Here is a 23,829-nt window from a genome sequence, read left to right on the forward strand (position 1 = left end):
GCCTCCCCCTACCCTTTGCGTAGACGTGACGTGCGCAGCGAGCCCCGCACTGAGTCACCGAGGCGCTCCCAAATCGAGCGAAGGGGTGCCAGCGCGCGCGCTCAGCACCAGGGGCGAGACGCCTGCGGCCCCGCCCTCCCGGGTGCGTATATAGGGGGCGGGCTGGGCGAGCTGGAATGTGTGCTGCAGGCTTGGTTGTCGTCGCCTTCGCGAGTGCGTTGACTCGGGCAGACATGGTTGCGGCTTCTGTGCGGGCGCTGCTGGGTGTCAGCGTTGTGCTGCGGGTCCTGGGCACGCCGTTATTAGGTAAATGCCCCACGCGCTTTCTGCCTTTGCATCTGCTATGAACTTCGGCCGCTTTTCCCTATCTCGTTTGCATTTACATTCCTGGTAGCTATGGACTATTCCATTAGGAGGGCATTTTTCTGCTTATATGGAATAACTTTACCAACTGGTGTTAAAATGTTTTATTTTATTACCAGGTTAAAGTGATGTCATCTTATTAGATTAATTTGATGCGTTTTGTTTTGAATAACTTCGAGGAACTCTACTCCCGTAGTTATAGATATTCAAGTCAAGCTATAACATAATATGTAGCTGTAGTTAATGCTTGTTTTCAAGCTTTACTAAGGGGTCCTTTTATGATGCTGCGGTAGGGGTTTAACGCGCGTAATACTGCGCGTTAAACCGCCTGCCGCGCTAGCCGCTAATGCCTGCAGGCATTAGGTTTTTTTTGCCGGCCGCAGGGGTTAGCGCGTGATGACTTGTCCGATGCGCTAACCCCGCTAGCGCAGCTTGATAAAAGGGCCCCTAATGTTCACGTTTTCGAACGCTCCCCATTATGTATTGTTATGAGGGGAAGCATTGTTCAAACTGAAAAATAGATGATGGAGAATTTGCACAGGAGTAAAAAACAAAACAAAACACAACACAGAAGTGGCCAAACTTTCAGTTAAGAGGGGGTGCTGAAAGATTTTCAGCCCAACTAACCAACTTCCTAAATTCTAAGCGTTATTTTGCCACTATAGCTGGAAAGAGTATTATGGTGTTTCATTAAGTGCCAATTTGCATAAATGAAATTCTGTGTTTCTGACATTGTTTCAGATCACTGAACCATAGCTATGTCATTCTCGGTTAGACTGAGAGACTTTCAGCACCCCACTCCCCCCTGTATAGTAGCACCATTTAAAGGAGTTGCTGGAACGTTCTCAGCCCAACCAAGATGAGAACGATGTGGATATGGTTCAATCAGTGATCTGAAACAATGTCAAAACAGAATTTCATTTACACAAAATGGAACATAACAAAATAAGATAATACTCTTTCTGCTACAGTGGCATAATAATACTCAGAATTTAGGGAGTTGGTTGGTTGGGCTGAGAACTTTTCAGCAGCCACTCAAGAGTTCAGAACAGGAAAAAAAAAAAAAAGACTCAGTAAATTACTGGATGTGTGTAGACAAATAAAACAAAGGATTGATTAGTATTTGTCTTCTACTAAATTTTCTCTGTTTTGGGAGATATTTTTTCTTGTTTAGTTTCACAAATTTTTGTTTTTAGCAATGACTTTACATGCATGCTATTGCATTTTTACCACACAAATTGGACTTATCACTATTAATTTGTAGGTTGGTATGCAGTAAATCACTTTAGTACACGTATATTTTTAAGGCACCCTACTAAAATACATATCCCAAGTAAATCAGGCTCTGGGTATGCTAATGGGGGATGAAACCAATACCATTATTAAATCCCTTATTGTCTGTTTGGATCACCTTTAGTTTGAGATGCCTGTTTAGCATCCTGATTATAAGGTCATTGATGGTGTAGTTTAGTCTAGAAAAAATTCCTTGGTGAGTGTCATGATGATTTTCTCTATCATGGGTTGTGTCTATGAAAAAATATTGGCTGGTTTTCCACATAGCTATTTTACCTAGCAGACATCTAGAATCAAATATATGCGCGTGTGTGTGGTAGACGCATCATAATATAAAAATGACGACTGCTACTACTACTTTTTAACACTTCTATAGCGCTGAAGGGAGTACGCAGACTTGTACATTTTGACATTAAATAGGCATTCCCTGCTCTGAAGAGCTTACAATCTTTACTTGGACTATCCATTATGTTTCTACACCACACATATAGATTACAACCTTTTTAAGTGATTTATTAACTACATAGTTGATCCTCTGGATTTGATATCTGAATTTAGTCTAGGAAATCTTATGCAAGGTCTCTTCTCTTGATTTTATAGACAACCGAGAGATCTGTTTGCTGCCTCCAGATGAAGGTGAATGCCGAGCTCTCCACAGACGCTTTTATTATGACCGTTATACTCAGAGCTGTGAGACGTTTTTATTTGGAGGCTGTGAGGAAAATGGCAACAACTTTCTGACGCTGGAAGACTGTGAAACAACGTGTTGGATGATCAAGAGTAAGTCTCTTGCCTGGAAATTGTCCTGTCGTTGTAAATCTAGACTAAGGTGATTGTTTTTAGGACTAGTCACCTTTTAGGTGTGCATAAATCCTGAGTTTACAAAGCCAGGGTACACGTGCCTAAAACTGAAAAATGTGCATATGGTGACGGGGTGTGACATGGATTAAAAAAATATAGGTATTCCCTGTTTCGGAAGGGAAATGCGAGTCTGATTTAAAAAAAAAAAAAATTTATGTTCTGTCACCCAGGATGTCTAGGTTTAAGAAAAGTGCTTGTAGTGAGCAGCAGTCCACAGGAGACATTAGGGAAGGTTGCCCCCTTAATCCCCCAGTGCTTGCTGTTCCCCGCCCCCAAATATGAAACTGACCAGGGATATTGGACTCTGTGACACCTTAGGTACAATAAACATTTGTTTAAAAAATGGTTAACATATCTATGTTTTTGCCACTTACAAACATATGTTTGCTTTTCAGAACATACATGTTTATGTGCTTGTTTTGGTCCCATTGATATTTTAGACATTTCTGTTTCTAAAATGGATGTTCCTACCACACAACTGGCACAAAGTATTCGTTTTCTTCATGTATCTAACAGGCTCTATATCAGCAGATATGTTCTAAAATATTAGCGGAACTTGACATGTCCCAGCTTGTGCATGCTTTCTAAATTGTCACTGCCAATGTCTGGATCAACAGATTGACCCCCATCTAATCAACATCTTGATGAATGGATGGGATCAGTTTAATAACATACAGTATGTAATTCTCATTGCCTGATGATTGAACCTCTCGCCACCTTTGGAAAGACCAAAGCTAACTACATTTAAGCTGGGACTATTGGTTATAGCTTCCTACTGATGGAATAGTTAGTAAGGTTTATACTCAGGACTTCAAATATATCATATGCAAGCAGCAGGTGTACCGATGTGCCAGTCTTGGTGCCACAAAGATACCATCAGGAGTTTGTGCTGGTGTGTATCTTCTCATGCATTAGACCTGGGAAGTCATACCAGCGGACATGATCTGGAGTTCCTTCCACAATTCAGATTGGAATAACTACATCAAATTATATAACAAATATTCTAAATCATACTGTGTCCTGGACTCATGTTCCCCAGAGATTATGAAAGCAGCTCCACTAGGCTTTAAACTATCCCTATTGAATTATCTAACCAATAACCTAAACAATGGAAAATTCCTCACCAATAATGGTCATATTATAATAACCCCAATCCCAAAAAAATGTAAAGAATCAGCAACATCAATAACCAACTATAGACCAGTAGCATCTATTCCATTTACGGTAAAAATCATGGAAGGATTGGTGCACACCCAACTAATGGAATATCTCGACCAATTCTCTTTTCTGCATAAAACTCAATCTGGTTTTAGGCCTCTATTTAGCACTGGAACAGTAATTGTGGCCATTCTGGACAATTTGCGTTACTTGTTCAGTAAGGGCCTCAACGCCCTAATCATGCAATTTGACATGAGTTCTACCTTTGATTTGGTGGACCATGGAAAACTGTTACAATGCCTAGATGCAATCGGAATCGGAGGAGAGGTACTGAACTGGCTTCGAGGTTTCCTTATATCACGCACCTACCAAGTCCGTTTTAATCACGATCTCTCAGACACATGGAGCAATACATCTGGCGTGCCACAAGGATCACCGCTATCCCCTTTGCTCTTCAATGTTTACATGACCTCATTTGGGTGCACAACTGTCCCAGCTGGGGATAAAGCTATTTAGCTACGCTGACGACTTCACGATAATTATCCCATTCATCAACTCTGTCTTAAAAGTCACCCCCAAAGCAACAGAAGTACTAAATCGGATGGAGCAATGGATGACTGAATTCAGACTAAAACTAAACTCAGAGAAAACAAAATTTTTCATAGCATCGCCATACACACTTGACACTAAAGCACTAATGTGTATCAATAACCTTAGCTATCCCATTCAACCCACTATGAAGATATTGGGAGTAACACTGGACCAAGACCAGGTAGACTCCTTGATCAGAAAAATCTTTCTCACCCTCTGGAAGCTTTGGTCCATCAGAGCTTACTTCGATGTCTCATTTTGAATTCTGGTACAATCCGTTATACTGAGTTAACTCGATTATTGTAACATCGCCTACTTGGCACTCCCCCAAAAGTATATGCGGCGACTGCAACTAGTTCATAATGCAGCGGTTAGACTACTTTGTGGACTGAAGAAGTTTGATCACGTGACACCTTCCTATCAACTTTTACACTGGCTGCCTATGGAGGCACGGGTGAAATTCAAGTTTGGTTGTTTTTGCTTCAAGGTACTTTATGGCTTAGCCCCTAAATACATAACAGACCTTTTCTCTTTCACAACCAACAGACACAAGCAAAGCTCACACCCGAACTTTGTGTCTCCACTGATTAGAGGTTGTAAATTTAAGTCATCACCAACATCTTTTCGCACATGGGGTAAAGACCTTGAACAATTGCTCGTGCCTACTACCTATGGGGAATTCAGGAAACGCCTAAACACATCTGTTCCTGAAATACTTAGGAAACCAACCTATACAATCTTAGTCCTCAACAAACGATCGCTAGAACTATCAATTACTAAGTCTGTACTGTGTTTATTCCATTCAATCTGTAACATTTCTAATCATTGTAAACCGCATAGAACTTCATGGTCCTGTGGTGTATATAAACTGTTATTATTACTAGTCTTTAAGCCCGTTACATTAACGGGTGCTAGAATAAATGTCTGTATCTTTGTCTCCTTAGCTGCTGTGTCTTTCTTTCTCTCTCTCTCTCTCTCTCCTTGGCCGCTGTCTTTTTTTTTTTCTTTGTCTCTCTCTCTTTTGCCACTGTCTGTCTGTCCCCCTGTCTGTTTGTCATTCTTTCTGTCTGTGTCTCTCCCTGGCCCCTTGTGTGTCTTTCTTTCTATCTCTCTGTCTCTCTCCCTGGCCCACCCTGCCTATCTCTCTCTGCCCCTCCCCCCCCGAGAAAACCAAGATTGCTGCCTGCCCCCCAGCACACCCCTCCCCCAAAGCAGCTCCTTTTCCCTCTCCCCCTCCACTTCCCTGTGCAGCAGTAGCAGTTGGATGCCTCGCAGCACCTCGGACACCCTCCTGCCGTTGCTCTCACCACACAGCCAGAGTCACAAATCACGCTGTCAAGGATCACGCTGTTGTAAGTGTGCATGCACACTTAGGGTTTTATTATAGGAGACTGTAACTCTAACCACTGCACCACAAATCTAGGTATTCAATACCAGTGCCCAAGTCATGGCCCAGCATTGAATATCCAGGGAATGTTCACTGCCACCTGCTTAATTCTACTCCCCCCTTATTATGAAAATTTACCCTTAAACTAATTAGTGAGGATATAGGACAGACATAGTCATAAAACAGTCCAAGGAGGCCACATTTGGTGTGTGGTATTTAATATTAAAAGTATTTTCCGCATCCAGATATTTCCTGAACGTTGTAGTTTTTCGAGGTATGCTCTAAAGAAGTCTAATAGAGTCCATCTGGAGAGCATCTCATTGAAATTCACAAATAATTACGTTTTCTCTTTCAAGGCATGTAGGGATAATTTTATTGTTTGTAATAAAAGTTTATAAACAGCTGTCTATTAATGCTAAAATTTAAAAGAGCCTAAAAGGCAGAAAGAAATGCAGTGAGATTATAAAGACATCTTTAATGGCAAAGATAAATATGGAATCCGTTTAATCTCAGTTCTATCAGGATAGGCACAGTTGACAATTCCAGGCCTTCACTGAGGCAAAAATCTTCCAAAGTCCTGCCCAAGATAAATGGGAAAGCTCTGCCTTTTAAGTTGGGGCAGATGACTTTTTTTTTTTCTAATTTCTTCCATCTGACAAACTGTCACAAATGAAACTCACGTTAGAGAATAAAATTTCTGGACCGTTAAGTGGTGGCATACTTCACCTGCTTAATTTTCAAAAAGGGGGGAGGCAGGCAAGATTAACACACGCTCGTGTAGCTTTACCTTTTCCCCTGGTTTTTGAAAATACTCATGAAGCTGCTCTAGGTGGGGTATTTGGCCTAACGCGCCTTACCGTCACTCCGTACTTGAGCGCGATGCCCTACAGCGTATCGCCGTCGCCCACCCGGTGCTCCACGTAGCTCTCGGCCAGAGGCGCAGTAACGCTAGCCTACTGCCGTAGGAGCGCGTTTTGGTGCGGGCCAGGCTCTGGGAGAGCTCACGCAGACCTGCATCACGAAAAACAGCACTACCGGCCAAAGTTTATTTTTAAAGTTTAAAGCCGCTGCGGCGGCTCCTCGCACTATCGCTGTCTGCGTCGGAAGCCTTCTCCGACGCAGGTGTAGCTAATTAGAGGAGCCGCCGCAGCGGCTTTAAACTTTAAAATAAACTTCGGCCGGTAGTGCTGTTTTTCCTTGATGGAGATGTGCGCGAGCAGGGAGGCGAGCCCTTTTCAAGGGGGCGAGACAGACTTCTGAGGAGCTTCGGAGGCTGTTAGCCCCGCAGAGACTGAGTGGCCGTGCCAGCCCCGCTCTCCCTCTCAGCTTGCAGCAGCGGTGGTAAGCCTGATGCGTGTAAGCGCGTAGTTCGGAAGCGGAAGATGGGCCTCAGCGTTTTGTAGGGCCGAGTATGGCGTCGCCATGTAGGGCGCAAGCGGGAGGCGGGTCCTCAGCACTGGCCGGGCAGCGTCTGGCGTCGCCGTGTAGGGCGGAAGCGGGAGGCGGGTCCTCAGAACCGGCCGGGCGGCTCTCGCCGCCGGCCCCCAGGAGCTCGATGCCGGCGGTGGACATGGCTGGCGTGGCATGGTGGAGGAGGAACAGAGTTCGGTGACGTAAAACCCGTGCATGCGCGTCCTACCATTTTATTATATTAGATTGCCTTCCTGTAGTTGTCTTTTTTGAAAGATATTGAAGACAGGTGAAGTCTTCCTTTTTCTAGACAGTATTTATGGTGACATTCTCTTTGAAACCAGTCCTGGTACTGTACTGACATCTCCATTACTCAGTTTGACATAATCGAGACTTCTATTTGTATGTTTTGTAAGGCATGTGCATTACTTTCCCCCTGTAGCCACACTTCTCTTAATGTTGCTTATACAGCTTTTCACCCATGCATGTGAGTACATTACAGTATGTCTTGGTGGTTTAGAGATGGTAGTCCAGCTCTTTGAGTGTGTTTATACTGTATGTATACACAAGGAACATCCAGAAAATAAGAATTGGTTGAATATAAAAGGTGTTTAAGAAATTTTATTTAAAAATATATTTATTGCAACACGTTGGTACATATCTTAAACTTTAATTTATATCTACTGTGTAGAAAAGTAAATTTTTGTATACCTTCATCCCCAAAAAGTCACCGCTGAGCATCTTACTTGTCCTGTACAATATCTCTTGCCTCTTGGTCATTCACTTCCCAGACTGGCTAGCCAAAAATTTCTTGAGGTGGAGAAAACTTGATCAGAGATTGAGACACCATTGGAAATTGTAATTCAGAATTGTGTTTAATGAAGGCAGGACAAATGTGCTTTAGGAACAAAGTGACTTTCACTAAATTCTAGAAAAGCCCCACTGGTATTAAACCATGGAGCTGTAAGGCTTACTTATTTAATTTATTATTATTCTTAATTCGTCAGGATGAAAAAGCCTCAGAATATGGAGCTGTATACCCAATTCAGGTTTCAACGTGAATAGTTTCACTGGCTCCTGTTCACGTCACAGGCAAAAACCCTGTAAATTCATTATTTTAATTAATTTTTTTGAATTTATAATCTTAAAAAACCTGCTATCCAGCAATATATTTTTAATGTTTATATCTAGTAGCTGTTTAATTTTCCTATAGCAAGCTTGACACCTTTAGCCTTACAGACTCTTCATGGTAAACAGAATCGGCAAGTCTCACAAGATTAACTTTAAAGATTAAGGCCCTCTTCTATTAAACTGCGCTGAATGGCCCGCGCTGCTCCCGACACTCATAGGAAATCTATGAGCATCGGGAGCCAGCACAGGCCATTCAGCGCGGCTCCCCGAGCTATTAAACTGCTAGCGCAGTTTACTAGAAGAGGCCCTAACTCTAAAGTTCTAATATTCTGCATAGGCAATCAAAACGATTACTTATCTCGAGGAATCTTGGCTTCTTAATTTATTGAAGTGTGGGGTTTTTTTTGTACTGTTTTACAAAGACCACTGCTTCGTTTCACTAACCAACGCAGCCTGCATTTCACAGGGACATATCTACTCCCATCAGGGAATTTCATAGCAACAATATTTTCTTATCTAAGATATAAAAATACTGGTTACCATCACAATTTAACCCATACAAACTATATTTACTTCTATTATTTTACCTTGAATTGGCAGTGTTAATTCTTCATGCCAATTCCACTGAACAAACCTGCAGAAAATGGTGCTGCTGCATTTAAAAGGATGCTGTGTGATCACGTGATATACTCTTTGCATCATGATTGGTAGTTCTTATCTTCTGTTTAAACACACAATTTTTAGAGTACTCTCTTCCCTTAATTTTTTATAACTTTATATTAGCTCAGTGTGACTAGATTCACAAAGATTGACTTTTTGAAGATTCTATTCAGTGTGACTAAATTTTCAGCTATTTTTCCACGATGTTTATGCTGAGATCGCAGGCTAGCCATTACCCCAGATTTGTACAGGTTTGTTTATCTATTTGAATTGAGGTTTAATTTGAAACCTTATCAACCTTGGACCCCTAAAGAAGGCGTGTTAACCGAAACACGGACCATGTCAGGTTATTTGGTTTGTTGTAAGGTGGTATTAGTTGGATCCTCTTTTGTTTACTGACAGTGGGAGAAACAGAAGTATTGGATATATCAGAAGGGAGAGAATGCTGCATAGGGAGGACACAAGGGAGGGCGAGAGAGTGAGTTCTTGGACATGGGGTTGGATAAGGGGGAAGGAGAGATGCACAGGAGGTGTAGGGGAAGAAGAGAGATGCTGGATCCAGGAGCAGAATTGAATGATGAGGTGTCTGGCAATAAGAGTAGGAGAAATGGTGGACTATGGGGGAGAGTGCAGGAGGGAAGAGAAAAAAGTGGGTGATATTGGTCTACAAGGGTGGAGAGGGGAGGAAGAAGGAGCAGATTTTGGGCTATAAGGGTGGAGGAAAAGATGCCAAGCATGGTAAAACCCTGAAGGAAGAGGGTGGCAAGGAAATAATACATATTAGTGTGTAGAACTATGGTAATGAGGGGTACATTGAAAATGAAAGGGAATAGAAGGCTGAGAAAGGAATGAGATGGGGCATTGGAGAGAAGATATGTAGCTGAAAAGTGAAAAAGAAGAGAAGGGTAATAGGCATAAAAGAACTAAAGGAATGAATGCTAAGTCAGAGGCAGGTATAGTGAGGGAATAGACAGGAGAGAGGAGAAAAGGCTAATGAATTACAGCCACTTGAAGGAAAGTTAGCAGACAATAGATAGGAATGCAGAAAAGAGAAACTGGAAGCAACATGATGGAAAAATAAAACATCCAGACAACAGAACATTTTATTTTAAATGGAATATGGATAATAATAATTAGCAAATATATTGTTTAGACTTTGACAAACTACAAATTTTGCTATATGGAGTGCAGAGTTCTTCAATTTTTTTGTGCAAAATTCCACCAGGAGTTACACATACTTGGTCTACTAAATTCAGCAAAAGTTAAAATGGCACTTCCTAGTCTTGCACTGGTGCTCTGCTTTCACTTTCATATGTGCCTGGCCCTTGGCATTTACCATCCTTAGAGTGATTGTGGAATGTCACTGCAGCTATCTTGACTGATCGTAAAGTGAAGATGGGATTTGATATACACTTCTCCCTCAATATTCGCTGTGATAGGGGATTAACAGACCCGCAAATACAGAAACCAAAAATAACTTTTTCATATGTTATTCATGGGTTTCTATTAAAAACCATCGTGAATATGGTGAAACCGCGAATAACCAGTGATTTTTCTCTGTGCACGCTGGGAATCGGTGCTTGGAAAAACGCGTCAAATTTTTATCTGCACTCATGGATGATGTAATTTAGGGGGAGGAGCCAGCAAGCTAAAAACGTGAATAATCGAAATCGCGAGTGCAGAAACTGCAAATACAGAGGGAGAAGTGTACAGCCTTTCTGTGGCAACACTCATAGTGGCTTACATATTATATACAGGTACCTATTTTGTACCTGGGGCAGTGGTGTAGTGCAGGGGGAGGGAGGGGGTGGACCACCCCAGGTGCCATCTTGGTTGGGGCACTGACACCTCTCCGCCTCCCCATGCCATGCTCGTGCCCCTCTTCCCTGCCCCCGTATCTCTTTAAAATCTTTGCCAGCATGAGCAACTACTCTAGCCTGCTGCTTGCACCAGCTTGACTCCTCTGAAAACCCTTTTGGGTCGTGGGGCTAGGAATGATGTCGGAGGGAAAGCCAGCGAGAGCAGCAGGCCAGAGAAACTGCTCATGCTGGTGAAGATTCAAAAAGATAGGGGGTGAGAAGAGAGGGTGTGAGTGGCATGCAGGTTCAGAAGGGCAGGGGGTTGGCATGGGAGGGAAAAGAGAGGAGGGGGTGCCACTGCCCCAGGTGCCTCCTATTCTCACTATGCCACCGAATAGAGAGGGAAGTGGCTTGCCCAGACCCAGAGTCACAAGTTGTTGCAGTGGGAATTGAACGTTTTGAGGCCACTGCACTAACCATTAGGCTACTCCTATACTATGTATCATCAAAGTAGAAATACAATATGCTTTTAACTCTAACCTTAGATGTATTCATTGTTCACCTGTTATATTGAATTTCACTGGTTTTTGTTTCTGTTTTCATGTTAGAAGTTCCCAAAATCTGCAGGCTGGAAGCTGACACAGGCCCTTGTCGAGCTCACATAAACAAATATTTCTATAACTTAATTTCAAAGCAGTGTGAGCGTTTTGTTTACGGAGGATGTTTTGGAAATGACAACAATTTCAACAATGAAGCTTCTTGTATGAACTTCTGTGAACCTAAAAAAGGTAAATAACTTTACCAAAATCTTATGCTGCCTTGCAGAGGCCCTGAAGTGTACTTTGCTTGTTATTCACTTGCAAAATTAGCTTTAAAAAAAAATGATCACTGTTAAGCCTGTGGAAACAATTGGAAATAGTGAGGTTGATATTCCAAAGCACTTGGGGCACAGATTCTATTACCAGCGCCATTGTTGGCCGTCGCCTTTAAAAGCAGCCGCTGATTGCATGTAAATCACATGTTGGCACTTTTGGGAAAGGTAGGACCTGGAAAAATAGGCCAGGGTTTTCAATGCCTACATTTCTGGTTGTCTACCTTTGACATGAATCATGCCTATGGAGGCACTTTATGGTGTCTTAATGTCACATGTGGCATTAGCCACACCTACAGTGGCGTTGGGCATTGTAAAGCGCCTCTGCGATGCAGGTGCTGTTTTTTAGGCGCCAGTAGGCATTTTGAAATTTCTTTTAAACGCTTTTTTAAACAGCGTTTTGCACATAAGCGCTGGTAAGGCACCTACCGGCACGTACACTTCTCCCTCCATATTCACGGGGGATGCGGGCGGACCTTAGGCGTGATTACGGAAAAACCACAAATAAGCTTTTGTTCACGGTTTTGTTTTTTTTTTTGTAACAGCCTGCGTTTTTGCTATTAAAACCATGAATAACTAGACTGCAGCTGAAGGTACCTGGTACGTGACCATCTCTCTCTCGCGCTCGATCTCTCTCGTGCTTGATCTCTCGATCTCTCGCTGGTTGGGCTGCGTGCAGGCTCTGCTTCCGCTCCGTGTTGTAACGAGAGAGGATGGGGTGGGTGCCTGCATGAAGGACGCATCAGTTTTCAAAGCACTAAGCACTTGTGTTTCCTACGCTGTCTTCAGTTCTGTGCTGTGAGAGGCGAGAGGCTGGTGGAGATGATGCGCTTATTGCTATTAGGTAAGCCCTCCAAAAGGCACTGTTTTTTCTTTAATTGCTCTATGATGTAATTCGGGGGGGGGGGGGGAGGCAGAGTCAGCATAAAAAAAATCACCAATAAGCAAATCCGCAGATACAGAAACCCGCAGTTATGGAGGGAGAAGTGTACGTTAAAGCAATTTTTATAGAATATGGGCCTTAATGCTGTGAACACTGCTGCCACCCTTGGAGGGTAATTTTTAAAACTGTTTGAGAGCAGATGTAGACATTCATGCATACTTTCAGATTAGCTTGTTGTATAATTAGCATGTGTTCTTGCAAACCCCAGCTGTGCTCCGTTTAAAGTGCACCTTGGCAGCACCCACAGTAAAGCCATAGTTTTACATTAGCACTATTTTATGAGAGGCATTTTACACACGTTCTCCCTTCCACACTCAGAGAAAATGCCATTTTGGGTGGGTGCTGTTAACTGTTAATATGGCCGATACAGAGAGCAGGTAATGGCACTTTAAAAGGTGCAGATAACATGCAATGTAGATATTAGTCATGTCTTAACACATGGCTGTGACTTTTTATTTTATTTTTTTTGCATTAACTTTCTTGGAAAGCTGACATGCAGTTAACACATGTATTGCTATTACCATGTAACAATTATGCTTATTACTGGTTGATAATCACAAATCCTTAGTATACATGGTTATCTGTTCTGATTTGGGGTAATTCAGGGGTTGGGCTAGAAGTGATCTATTAAAAGATGGTATTCAGCTGCTCACCCATATCTGTTGGAAGATTAGGTTCTTACTTTTGGTAATCTGGGGTGGGTCAGTAGAGTGGGCAGACCTGATGGGCTATGGCCCTTATCTGCCGTCATCTTCTATGTTTCTATGTTAATCTGTGTTAATCCCTGCCGGAATCAATACAAAAAGTGTTTCATCTCAACTCACGAATTGGGTCTTGCAGAGATCCATACACTTCTTCTCCTCCCACTTGGCTGAGAAATACAGATTACTCCCTCCCCACTCCTTGCAGTTTTCACTTCTGAAAGCGAACTGTGCAGAAGTATCCAGAGCCATGAAATCCAGATGTGCTGGAAAAAAGGAAGTCAGAGTATTAGAACAACTCGTGACAGTACACTGCAGCATGGAGAGCTGAGCCTATAATTTTAGTTCCTTTATAGCGTCCACTATTAAATGGCGGTGAACAGAGGTTGATTTAAACAGCTGGTGAACAGAGGGGTCATTACCCACATCAGGGTTCTCCAAAACACTGACTGTGCCGCAAAGGGTATCGGCATCATCCAGGGTGCAAGAAGTATCCATAGTATCAGCCCGCCAGGTAAGGCAATCCAGGTCCGTAATGACAGGGGCATTGGGAGTCTGAGCAGTGACCTCCGCAAAAGAAGGTCCTGGCTAAGAAGTCTATGGCGCGCCCAGTGGCTGTGCCACGTGAGCAGGTCCATCATGTACGCTCTCCACATGAGCTGAACAAATTCTGGGGAAAAGCCACACACCAGATCAGACGGCAGCTCCCTATGAGCCCCAAAATGAAGTCTGAAAGATGTCCCCGGACTCAGCAGTCTTGTGCTCTGTCTCGGCTCCAAATTACCACAGGACATAACTTTCTGCCCCAGTTCCCAGACCCAAACAGGCTCCTCAGCCCTGGAAGACCTGGAGGAGGTGAGGTCCGAAGCTCCTGCCCCTTCCCCTCACAAGCCGTGGCACACAGTACACAGACGCTCCTCTGCTGGTAAACCAGTGCAATCCACGCTTCAACATAGGGAAATGCAAGGTCATGCATGTTGGGAAAAAACCCGATGTTCACTTACAAGATGGGGGAATCACCGCTAGGGGTGAGCAACCTTGAAAGAGACCTGGGCGTGATGGTAGACACAACATTGAAGGCGTCGGCACAGTGCGCCACAGCCTCAAGGAAAGCGAACAAAATGTTGGGTATCATTAAGAAAGGTATCACGACCAGGACGAAGGAAGTCATCCTGCCACTGTATCGTGAAATGGTGCGCCCGCACTTGGAGTACTGTGTCCAGTACTGGTCGCCGTACCTCAAGAAGGACATGGCAGTACTTGAGAGAGTCCAGAGAAGAGCAACTAAGCTAATAAAGGGTATGGGGGACCTCTCATATACTGACAGACTGAAAAAGCTGGGGCTTTTCTCGCTGGAGAAGCGGCGACTTAGAGGAGACATGATAGAAACCTTCAAGATCATGAAGGGCATAGAAAAAGTGGACAGGGACAGATTTTTCAAACTATGGGGAACCTCAAGTACAAGGGGGCACTCAGTGAAATTGAGAGGGGAAAGGTTTAGAACAAATGCCAGGAAGTTCTTTTTCATCCAGAGGGTGGTGGATACATGGAACGCGCTACCGAAAGATGTGATAAGCAGAAGCACGCTACAGGGCTTCAAAGAAGGTCTGGACAGGTACTTGTAGGACAAAGGGATTGAGGGGCCTTAAACTTAGCGGGGATGGGCCGGGAAGGGCCGAACCCATCTCATTTCGACGAGGCGGGCCTGTCGGCTGGACAGCAGCAAGACCCGTCCAGCCGGTCAATAATTTAGAGATTAGTTGGGGGGAGGTTTAGGGGAGTCATCGGGGGGGGGGGGTCGTTAGAATGGGGGGTCCGCCTTTCCGGCAGGAGGGGTTAGGCACCCTCCTGCCGGCGATCAGACAGGCGGCCACTATACTTATCCCTTGCCGCGATAAGTGTAGCAGCCACGTCTACTCTAACCAGATTCTCTAACCGGCGTCTAACATGGACGTCGGTTACGGAATCGGGGTTAGTGTAGGCCCGATTCTGTATAGGACACCTCTCCCGGGCGTCCTATACAAAATCAGGGCCTCTGTTTTTAGAAACCCCCCTCCTAATTTTCCCATAGGAAGTAATAGGACTGTACTTAGTCTTCAAAGTCCCTGCCTGTGCATCTGTAATGAAGGAAAATGAATTTCTGCCTCAATTTTATTTTCTCCAAATAGCTAATTCAACCAGGCTTCAAAATATTAATTCTCTTGAGGAAAAAAATATAATTTCACTATATCCACAATTTCATAAGTTTCTGTAACACTTGAGAACCTAAGAAATACCACTCGGGGCTCATAACATTCATTGAACATGAATAGTTCTGAGTGGTGTCTCTGAGGTTCTCAAGTGTGTTACAGAAACTTATGAACTTGTGGATATAATGAAATTGATATCAAATTTTCTCCAAACAGTCTAAACTTCAGGATCTTTGGGCTTCCAGTTGAACAGATCCATACCGAAAAGTTTGCCCGCTTAGAATATCTTCACGTGATGGGGGCAGGAAAAGCAGCCTTACTTAGTGTGCATTTCAGCCTGCGCTTGAACCTCTGACAAGGTCAGAAGGTAAGCACGCTCCCAGGGGAATGGACCCCGAGCTCCAAAGGCAGCACACAGCAGGATGGCTCAACAGGTCCACCCGAAGCTTGCCCTATGAAGCAGCAGTCCGGCTTTATGGAAACTGTCTTTTCCAAGGCAGAGAACCCCTCCCATGGGGTTTCAAGTCACCAAAGCCACTACAAAAAAAGACAAATTATAGCAAAATACAAAGGAAGCAGCGCATATCATAAAGACTTCTGCACGGTTCACTTGCAGAAATGAAAACAGCAGGGGGCTCTGTATACCTCAGCCAATTGTAAGGAACAGAAGAAAAAAAGTGTGTAGATTTCTGCAAGACCCGGTTCACAGGTTGAGGTGAAACACCTTTCCTATTGATTCCGGAGGAGATATAACAGAATTTAAAATTATACTTGTTATATGATGCAACCTGTCGGTAACTTGTCTTGCAGCCCTACTTACGTTTGCCAAATGATCCAGAAGGGAGATTTTCTGGCTAGTCTTGGTCATAAACTTACATTCTAGTGCAGTGTGGGATTTGTAGTCTTGATTTTTGAATTTGCTGCTAAAGTAACCAACAATTGCATTTTGTTTATTTTTAAAGTTTTCTTGGCCCACTGTATCCTACCACTCTTGGTGGGTTATAATAAAAACACGATGACTGACAAAATAACAGTGCCATAAAAACAAAATACATTGACTATATTTTAAAACAAAAAGGCCTTTGAAAACAGGCCTTAAGATGTTTCTTAAATTGCATTATTGAGCTAATGTATCGTAAGTCAAAAGGAAGTCCATTCCACAAATGAGCACTTCAACATAAAACAAATATACTAGATATTTATTGCTTTTCAAATATGCCAGAGTGAGGGTACATCAAGTAACGTTTTATCAACTGATTGCAAATGGGGTAGGACAGTAGATTCGTAGGCCAACTTTTGCAAAGCCGCACCGTGCAGCAAAAGCCTCTAAAGCCCTTTAAATCCCTGTGGACTTTGGGGCATTTACTGCAGCAACCCATGCTAATCAATTTTTTTAAAGAAGCCCTCGGTGAAGTAGCAATGGTGAGTTGGGATTCGTTATTCAAGGCTTTATGTATCAAACTTAATAACTTAAAATTTATTTATTTTCAAGAATTTTTATACACTGCCTAAAATCTAGGCAGTTTACAAAACAACATGCAAAATAAATAGCAATACAACATACTTATAGACTCTCCTACATCCTTCACTATGAACATACTCACTTAGTTCACATTCAACTGCAATCCATGCAAAGTCATCCATCTCTCTATGTTCTCAATATAAATATTTAAATACTTCTCCACTCATCTTTGTCCACAGGGAAAAAAAATTAATGCCATCAGAATATAATTTGTATTGCACCTTCAATTTCCGAAAAACCTCACCTATATCTGACGGTTCATAGACAACCCCGCTAAAGACAAAGGCGCGCGCCGACAACTGAGCGGAAGATGGAGGCACGCGCCGAAGAAAATTAGTTTTTAGGGGCTCCGACGGGGGTTTTTGTTGGGGAGCACCCCCAGTTTACTTAATAGAGATCGCGCCGGCGTTGTGAGGGGTTTGGGGGGTTGTAACCCTCCACCTTTTACTGTAAACTTAACTTTTTCCCTAAACAGGGAAAAAGTGACGTTTTCAGTAAAATGTGGGGGGTTACAATCCCCCACACCCCCCACAACACCCCCACAACGCGGTGCAATCTCTATTAAGTAAAGTGGGGGGTTCCTCCCAATGCCCCCCTCCGTCGGAGCCGTAAAAACTATAATTTTCTGCGGCGCGCGCCTCTGCGCTGCGCTCAATTGTCTGCACGCGCCTTTGTCCCAGCGCGCTTTTGACCTGACACCATATCTGACATATAAATGTTGAACAATAAGGCAGATCCTTGTGGCACTCCTCTTACTTTTTACTGATTTAGAAAGTGTACCATCACTCCTTACCTGAAAAGATCTTCCACATAAATAGTTGTGTCCTTGTAGGGGTTAGTTAGTAACATTTAACAGTATAATTTCCATCCATTTACAATATGTCCTTCTTGAATATAATCTTTTGTTGCCCCTTCCCAGCAGCAGAGATTCCTGATGTATAGCTGCTATAGGCTGCCTTAGGGGAGCAATCTGTGCTATCAGTGTGGGGGCACTAGAGCCCTGTTCTATACAACAGTTAACACTATGCTCTGTAATGGCCGAGACCTGCAATTTGTTGCTCCAGTACAGCTTCTATGAGTCTTTAGAGGCAAGACACCCAACTTTCAGATAAAACTATTCACTGGCTATCTTCTCTTTTTTTTTTCCTTCTTTCTTTTTTTAATTCATGTTTTTTAGTTGCTCCCACCCTCTGCTATAGTCCAAAAGATGAGGGATCATGTTCAGCATCTGTTACCCGCTATTTCTACAATGCAGAGAGTAAAACTTGTGAAGAGTTTACATACACTGGATGTGGTGGAAATACAAATAATTTTGTCACTTTAAAAGATTGCAGTAGTGTATGTAAAAAAGGTAAATATATGTGACATCCTGATTATATTTTTGATTATCTGTTTTTTTTCCCCCTAAATATGACTAAGACTAAAGCTACCTTTCCTAAAAAAAAAGGTAGCAAAGGTTTAGCAAAAAAAGGAACAATTCTATGGCTGGCATGATAAAATTGCTGTTAGTAGCTAGGCATCTGTGTGCAGTAGGTGCTAATTCTATGAAGTAGCACCTAACTGCAAGAGGGGCATAAACATGGGAAGGCCATAGGTCTGTCTTCAGTTATGTGCATAGAATACTATAAATTACGCATGTTGCTTGGTGCATTTAAGCACAGCAGCTCATACCTTCCATTGATGTGGCATAAGAGCATAACATAAGAACATAAGCCGTGCCTCTGCTGGGTCAGACCTGAGGTCCATCATGCCCAGCAGTCCACTCACGCGGCGGCCCATCAGGTCCAGGACCTGTATAGTAATCCTCTATACCCTTCTATCCCCTTTTCCTTCAGAAAATTGTCCAATCCCTTCTTGAACTCCAATACCGTACCTTGTCCTCTGGAAGTGCGTTCCAGGTGTCCACCACCGTTGGGTGAAGAACTTCTAGCATTGGTTCTGAATCTGTCCCCTTTTAATTTTTCCGAATGCCCTCTCGTTCTTGTAGTTGTCAAAAGTTTGAAGAATCTGTCCCTCTCCACTTTCTCTATGTCCTTCGTGATCTTGTAAGTCTCTATCATATCCCCTCTAAGTTTCCACTTCTCCAGCAAAAAAAGCCCCAGTCTCTCTAATCTTTCAGCGTATGAAAGGTTTTCCATACCTTTTATCAAACGTGTCGCTCTCTTCTGAACCCTCTCGAGTATCGCCATATCCTTCTTTAGGTACGACGACCAATATTGGATGCAGTACTCCAGATGCGGACGCACCATCGCCCGATACAACAGCAGGATAACTTCTTTTGTTCTGCTTGTAATATGTTTCTTGATTATTCCTAGCATTCTATTCGCTTTTTTAGCAGCCGCTGCGCATTGTGCCGACTGCTTCATTGTCATGTCCACTATTACCCCCAAGTCCCTTTCTTGGGAACTCTCACTCAATAACAGCACTCCCATCGTGTAGCTGTACCTCAGGTTTCTGTTTCCTACGTGTAAGAGTTTACATGTCTCTACATTGAACTTCATCTGCCATTTCGTCACCCACTCCCCTAGTTTGTTCAGGTCCCTTTGTAAATCTTCGCAGTCCTCTTTAGTCTAGCCCCATTAAATAGCTTGGTGTCATCTGCAAATTTTATTACTTTGCTCTTCGTTCCCATTTCTAGATCATTTATAAATACATTGAATAGCAGCGGTCCAAGCACCGATCCCTGCGGAACACCACTCATGACCTTCCTCCAGTCTGAGTAGTGGCCCTTCACTCCTACCCTCTGCTTCCTGCCCGCCAACCAATTCCTGATCCATCTGTGTAAGTCTCCTTCCACCCCATGGTTCTTCAGTTTCCGAAGTAGGCGTTCATGGGGTACCTTGTCAAAGGCTTTTTGGAAGTCTAAGTATACGATGTCTATGGGGTCCTCTTTGTCCATCCGTTTGTTAATTCCTTTGAAGAAGTACAACAAGTTCGTCAGGCACGATCTTCCCTTGCAGAAGCCATGTTGGCTTGTTTTCATAAGTTTATGCCTCTCTAGATGCTCCTCGATGCTATCTTTTCAATGCTTCCACTATTTTCCCCGGAACCGAGGTCAGACTTTTTTAAAGATGGGCGTAACATTGGCTATCTTCCAATCCTCCGGGATCATGCCTGATTTCAGGGATAGATTACAAACCTGCTGTAGTAGTTCCACTATTTCCTCCTTTTGTTCTTTCAATACTCTAGGGTGGATTCCATCCAGTCCCGGCAATTTGTCAGTTTTTAATTTTTCTATCTGCCTGTGTAAGTCCTCAAGGCTTACTTCCATGGATGTTAAGTTTTCTGCTTGTTCACCTTTGAAGATTTGTTGAATGTTTCTCATACTGACGAAAAGAACATGTTTAGTCTTTCCACCACATCTTTCTCCTCCTTCACCACTCCCTTCCTATCTCCATCATCCAGCGGTCCCACCTCCTCCCTAGCCGGCTGCTTCCCTTTAACATATCTGAAGAACCGGTTTGAAATTTCGTGCTTCCCTGGCTAGCCTCTCTTCATATTCTTTTTACTTTTCTAACCACGAGGTGACATTCTTTTTGATACTTCCTGTGTTCTTTCCAGTTCTCTTCGATTTTGCCCTTTTTTCCATTTCTGGAATGAATTCTTCTTATCCCCTATCGCTTTCTTCACTTCTTTAGTTATCCATGCCGGGTCTTTTGTTTGGCTCTTTCTGCACCCTTTTCTGAATCTGGGGATATACCGATTTTGCGCCTCGCTTACCGTGTCCTTGAAAAAAGACAAGGCTTGCTCTACAGTCTGCCAATTCTATGATAGCATCTTGGCCTTAAGCACATTACTATTACCATTATTACTACTACTACTATTTATTTCTGAATCATTACCATATGCCCTCAGTACTGTACACTAAACATGCAAGAGATGATCTCTGCGCGAAAGAGCTTAGTCTAATTATGACAGACATAGAGGACAAAGATGAATTTATACATGGTATTTAGTTGAGAATTACAAGGGACAAGAGGTGGTGGGGATAGGGTAGTAAAGAGGGAATGACAGCAGATACGGGTGCTTTGTAAGTTGACAGGGTAGGACATAAATGCAGCTTCCAAAAAGTGGGCTTTCAGCCTGTCAGAGATGGGGGCTCGATGCACTGAGTCAGGCAAGTTGATCCAGGCATACACCGCAACAAGGTAGAAGGGACAGTCAGGAGTTAGCAGTAGAGAAAGGTGTTTGACAAGAGACTTGCCTGACAAACGGAGTTGCTGGCGTGGGTCTAGGGAGGGACAAGAGAGGAGAGATACTGAAGAGCAATAGAATGAATAGTAGGTCAGTAAGAGGAGTTTGAACTTTACCCCTCTCCTCAAGTCCCTTCATTGGCTCCCTATTCATTTCCGCATAACTTGAGCATAACGACACTGGCAGAATGAGGCATGCAGCAGCATTCTGAACAGATTGAAGGGGAGAGAGATGGCGTAGCAGAAGACCCATAAGAAGCAAGTTGCAGTAGACCAGGCGAGAGATGATGAGCGTGGATGAGCATCTTTGCAGCACGCTCAGAAAGGAAAGTCCGGATTTTAGCAATATTGTGTAGAGAAGTTTTTGGCAGTCTGTTGGATATGCGAAGAGAAGAAAAGACGAGTCAAAGATGACTCCAAGATTGTGAGCCGATGAGATAGGGAGGATGAGAGCGCTATCCACCAAAATTGAGAACAGAGGAAGGGGAGAGGCAGGTTTAGGAGGAAAGATAAGTAAATATGTCCCAAGACTTCACTTTTAGATGACAGTGAGACATCCAGGTAGCAATATTAGACAGGCAGGCTGATTTTCTGTCAGAAATTTCTACAGAGATCCAAGCCTAAGTGCTAGATTTGCGAGTCATCAGCACAGAGGTGGTACTAGAAGCAATGGGAAGAGATTTGGGAACCAACGGAAGAAGTGTAGATGGAGAAAAGAGATTCCCAGAGCTGTGCCCTGAGATATGCGAACTGATAGTGGGATGGCAGCGGAGGAGGATTCTCCAGAGCTTACGCTAAAATTACAACAGGAAAGAGAGAAAACCATGAGAACAGAGCCCTGAAACCCAAATGAGGCTAGCGTATCAATGAGTAGGCAGTAATCTTAGGTGTAAAAGGCTGCAGATAAATCAAGGAGGATGAGGACAGAGTAGAGGCCTTTGGATTTGGCCAGGAGGAGGTCATTGGAGACTCTAGCAAGGATAGTTTCCATAGAATAAAGAGGGTGAAAGCACATGGCATGGGGGCACTTAGACTGAGCGCCAATTTATAGAATTGCTCTAAAAGCCTGTGCCATAACTGTTGTGCTCTCCCTACACCTTCCCATATAATTACCAGACTGAAAACCCTTTAGCATGCAGTCAGAGTGCACCATAACTTGGTGTAAGTTTGCATACCATTAAAGTTTTATTGAACTTTAGGAGACGATAAATATTTTGGTGTTGTCAGAGGCAGTCCATGCCCATAATTTGCCTCTTTTCCCTCCTCCCCCTTTCATTCCAGGCTTGGGCAAACTAATACATATGCCAGCTGTATAACTGTTATGCAAATGTGGCAACTCCTAACACTTATTCATACAAGGGTGAATTCAAGAACGTGCCCCCCCCCAATTTGGGTGCTATATGCCGATTCTATAATGACAATTGTGCACCAAATTGCTGTTATGGAATACTAGTATGTTGTCATTCTCATACCCAGCTCTAGACTTGAGCACTTAATGCCAGCCAAACGAGTGGTGTTAATTAGAGAATGATACAGGGAAAAAAATCTGTCCCTGTCACCAGACCACCATCCCCTTCATGTCCCCATAGCATCCACCCTTCCCTCTCGCCACCTCACTGCCCTTCGGCACCCGTTGTACGGTCCGTGCATCTCCCTCCTTCCCCCCTAACCTTCGCAGAGCATTTTAAGGTTTGAGTAGCTTGTTGAAAGCCGCTGGAGTGTTTGTGCAGTCGCATGCATGTGTGGGCAGAAGCTTCTCCTCTGACGCAACCGGAAGTTGCGTCAGAGGAGAAGCTTCTGCCCACACACATGCGACTGCACGAACGCTCCGGCGGCTTTCAACAAATCTCATACCTTAAAACGTGCCGCGAAGGTAAGAGGGAGGGAGATAGATAGATTTGGGTAGGTAGGAAGGAGGGAAGGGGCCACGCGTGCGATCAGTGACTGCGCACGTTTCCTCCCTTAACTACGGGGACAAGGCCATTCACCACTCCATGGGGCGTGCGTTTTGTTTGGGGTTTTTTTTGCATGCAGCATGAAACTGCACTCAAGTTTTTAGAATTTGGGGAGCCGGTAATTACTTATCCTCCAGTAACAAAAAGGCTCCTAACTCTAGCAGACCTTTAGTCATCTTAGAAAAGTAAACTAGATTTACAGCTGTGTGTATAGAAGGAAGTTAACTACAACTCGCACTTATTTGTAACTTAAATCTGTTTCTTCTAGGTGGGAAGTCAAGACGACGCAGGCCATCGAGAATACCACTGAAACCAATTGACTAATGTGAAGGATAACACTGAAGAATTGCCTTAAAGTGGTGTAAAAGTTTTCTGTCTTCATTTGGACTTCTGTGACATATGTCATGCTTCTGATATTCAGTGCATGTCTGTTTTATGAGAATGTCTAGAGAAAGCTCTGGGTTTTTGTTAAATTGAAGGCAAAACAATACAACAGTTGGGTCTGTCTACGATGAAGCACCTCTGGGTGTTTTTTGTTTGTTTTTTTTAATAGCAGAAGCCAATATTGTTTGTGTAGTTTAATTTAAATCGTCTGTATGCTTGTAAACCTTGATCTACTTTCATGTGAAGAGAGATACACACTCAAAACATGAACTACTGAAAGATTCAAATAGTGGAATGATGGGAATAAATCCTAGACACTTCCCCTATTTCATGTGAGCCAGGGCTGTTGAACTGCTTAGGGCATATATTTTTCTAGGCATATGTATTATTATGAAACTTTATTTTTTTTTTTTAGTAA

The 23,829-nt window shown here is 43.3% G+C and overlaps 1 protein-coding gene across 1 annotated transcript; it reads left to right on the forward strand.

Moving 5' to 3' along the window:
* Nucleotides 1–148: 148 nt before the first annotated feature.
* On the forward strand, nt 149–23,539 carry TFPI2 (tissue factor pathway inhibitor 2). Its single transcript, XM_033931108.1, has 5 exons — nt 149–306; nt 2,257–2,436; nt 11,262–11,441; nt 18,057–18,230; nt 23,296–23,539. Exons 1-5 carry the CDS (start codon nt 177–179, stop codon nt 23,349–23,351), a joined length of 720 nt encoding a protein of 239 aa, XP_033786999.1. The 5' UTR covers nt 149–176; the 3' UTR covers nt 23,352–23,539.
* The last annotated feature ends 290 nt before the right edge of the window (nt 23,540–23,829 follow it).

This window comes from Geotrypetes seraphini, chromosome 2 (genome assembly GCF_902459505.1).
Source record: "Geotrypetes seraphini chromosome 2, aGeoSer1.1, whole genome shotgun sequence".
Taxonomy (NCBI): Eukaryota; Metazoa; Chordata; class Amphibia; order Gymnophiona; family Dermophiidae; genus Geotrypetes; species Geotrypetes seraphini.